This window comes from Cryptomeria japonica, chromosome 7 (genome assembly GCF_030272615.1).
Source record: "Cryptomeria japonica chromosome 7, Sugi_1.0, whole genome shotgun sequence".
Classification (NCBI taxonomy): domain Eukaryota; kingdom Viridiplantae; phylum Streptophyta; class Pinopsida; order Cupressales; family Cupressaceae; genus Cryptomeria; species Cryptomeria japonica.
This window is the reverse complement of record NC_081411.1, coordinates 146,790,156-146,793,348: the sequence shown is the minus strand read 5'-3', so window position 1 is coordinate 146,793,348 and position 3,193 is coordinate 146,790,156. Positions and strand designations below refer to the sequence as shown.

The window sequence follows — 3,193 nt, the reverse complement described above, 5'->3', positions numbered from 1 at the left end:
TACCGCAGCGCATTCCTCCGGCTTTTGTTTCCCAGATCATAAATGACCAAGATGAACATATGGTGTTGCAAGGCCCAGATGGGCAGAACTTCAATGTACGGTTATGGCGTTCCATCAAAAAGTTGGAACTTCAACACGGCTGGATAAACTTTGTAAATTATTATGGGCTGGAAGTGGGCGATCTTCTAGTTTTTAAATACATTTCTAAGTCATGCTTTAAAGTCAAGATTTTCGATAAAACATCATGTGAAAAAAATCAAAGAATACAAAGCAAATCTTCATTTCAGGGTAAGAAAAGGTTTTGTTTAAAGTTCCATAACTAATTTATCGAGTTATTTGAATGTATTTTTTGAACAGAATGGGAATAATATAAAGTTATTTTTTGTTGCAGGCAATTCATCCCATAACCCTGGACATTCTTTCGCATCTGAGAAGCATGGGACAATGGAATCTGATGCTCCTTTTATATCAGATAAACCCTCTTGTACACTGGTTATCAAATATAATGAGCGTAGTTTAAATCAACAAATAGACAGTAAACTGCTGATTGATCTGGATTCTGATGAAAAAGACAACCCTGAGTTTCAGGCGGTGACTGAAATTCAAAGAACAAAAAGGATGCCTCCCTTCCTCGGTGAGTAAAAGTTTGTCTAAAACAATAGGGCCTTTTAAATTTTTAAGTGTTTTAACTAACTAATGGAGTTGCATTTGAACTGTATTTTTTAGTAGGATCGGTATAATAATAAAGTGAATTTTTATTGCAGGCAATTCATCCTCTCATAAGCACGTGAGAATGGAGTCTGTTGCTCCTTTCAAATCAGATAAACCCTTTTGTACAATGGATCTGAAATCGTGGAATGTAAATCAACCTCATGTGCTAGTGAGATCGAATTCTCTACTTTCTTTAGTTATGTATTCTCAAATCTAAATTAGAAGTAGAGGGTTTACAAGGAGGTATTTAACATGTTAGTAATTTGCAATGTATACAGATGCCCAATTTGTGTTAGTCTTGTGCTGCAATGTTCAATAGTGATGCTCAATTTGTGTTAGTCTTGTGTTGCAATGTTCAATAGTGATGTTTTAGAAATTGATTTAGAAATATTAAATTTCTGAAGGAGATAAAGTTTTGACATTATATCTTTCATTCACTTTAGGAGGATAATCAGGCTGAGGAAGGGGATGACGAAGCAGATGGCCTAGCAATGAATGACGCCAATGAAGAGGAAAATGGTGACAGAGAGGATGGCATGGCGATACATAAGGTTGATGAAGAAGAAGATAAAGAGGATGGATCCACTAATCATGAGGTGGTAGAGAGCAAGGCTAACGATGAGGCTGACAATGGGGGAAACGCTGATCCTAAGGAAGAAAAGGTGGATTTAATATTACAATTATTGTTTTATTTGCTATTTCTTTTTTAAAAGGGTACAAATTTATTAATCACAAAGAACAAATACAACAACACAAGACTGGAGGCCTAGCCAACCATTAAACTACCCTATTCTTGTCCAATTTAATCTAATACACTAGAAAGATCCAAAGGCAAAGAACTCTTGTCAACAATATTCCATCCCTCTGAAAAATCATATGCCCACTTAGCCAAACAATTTGCTACACAATTCCATTGTCAAGGAAACTGAGAAACTGTCAAAAAACCTGAGCTATCCATCAATTAACCCCATCCAACAGCTTCATAGTCAACATAGAAACCATCAAATGTGAATCAGATTCACAGATAACCCTTCTCAAACCTTGAGCATAATCTCTCTGTACAGCATACCAAATAGATAGAACTTCCATTAAATTATTTTATTTTTGAAATTGTTTGTGCAAGTCTCTACTCATCATAGAACTGAATGATGTGATAGAAGATTACTTTATTTTTGTGAGTATGATTCATGTTGTGTGGGAGTAAGGCAGAGATTTTGGAATTTAAAAAGCCTCAATGCACATAGGGCATTGAAGCACAACCTTCCCTTCATTCCACCAGGAAGGCGTGGCCGAAAGCCCATAGTACAACGAAAACATCAATAGGTAATTTGCAATTGTACTCTTAAATAATGTTGTCAGATTAGTTTACTTAAGTGGTTGTATGCATCTGAATTTGACCTGATGTTAACATTCATGGCATCATAGGTCAATGGTCAAGAAGGAACTGATGGGCTTTAGCAGGTACCATAGTTTCAAGAGAGAAAGCAATTTGTTTTACTGGAATGTTTAAAATAAGGCTAAAGATTCTATATTTTATTGTCTTAAATTTCATATTTCTCCTCTCGATTTGTAATGCTTAACATTTTATTTTTTTCCATCACAGGAACTTTGCAAGGCAGCAAAGATGTTACACAAGAAGAAGTAGGTTTTCCTCAAAACTTTTGAATAAGGCTAAATAGTGTGAAAGGATAGTTTGAGGTGTTGTACACTTCCACGATTTTCTGAGGGCCTTTGTTCACTAGACAGTGTAGGAGATAGTTTAGGGGATAATGAGAAGAGTTGGTAATTGTACTTCTCTATTCCTTGTCAATTAGTAATTTGAACATTATAATGTTGAAAATTTATGATGAAATTTTAATTATTTGGATGTTGGAACAATATGAAAATTTACATTTCACTTGACAATTTAATATGCTTTCTAACTTCCTTCTTGCATCACTCTGGCTTTCCTCCTTTTAACATGACCTTCACAACTTATAGATCCTACATGTACATGTTATTCATATTGTATTGTGGTGGATTTTCATACAATAGATGCTAATGTCATTGTGCCTTTGTTGTTGTATCTACCTTTTCATAATGTGATTGTTGGTTAAATGCAAACATTTGAACTTAAGACATATCTTATAGTTAAAATCACTTATAATGCATTTGTACAATATAATTCTAGCTGATACACTTGCCACTCTGATATTTCTATCATATTATTTTACTGAATTTAAATGTTTCTTTTGTAATTGAGAGGTAAAATGCAATGAATATCAATAATATATTTGTAAAGACGACCTTTGGAGGAATGGGATGGAGAAAAAGATGGAAAGGGAAAGAGGAAGAGTTCTGAAAAATTTAGCACCAATGACAATATTGAAAGAAAAACCTGCAATGCAAACAGTCAAATAAAGGGGTTTTAAAACAGAGCGAACACTTAAACCATGAAACGTTCTCAAACTTCATAATCAATTACCGGAAACTTCTTTTGATC

The 3,193-nt window shown here is 34.3% G+C and overlaps 1 protein-coding gene across 2 annotated transcripts; it reads left to right on the top strand.

Moving 5' to 3' along the window:
- The first annotated feature begins 396 nt into the window (after positions 1–396).
- Positions 397–1,459, top strand: LOC131857222 (uncharacterized). 2 transcript variants are annotated; one of them, XM_059209469.1, is made up of 3 exons: positions 397–634; positions 765–880; positions 1,155–1,459. In XM_059209469.1, exons 1-3 carry the CDS (start codon positions 445–447, stop codon positions 1,419–1,421), a joined length of 573 nt encoding a protein of 190 aa, XP_059065452.1. In that variant the 5' UTR covers positions 397–444; the 3' UTR covers positions 1,422–1,459. The 2 variants fall into 2 exon arrangements, with proteins under 2 accessions (XP_059065452.1, XP_059065451.1); XM_059209468.1 differs by having other exon boundaries at positions 765–907.
- The last annotated feature ends 1,734 nt before the right edge of the window (positions 1,460–3,193 follow it).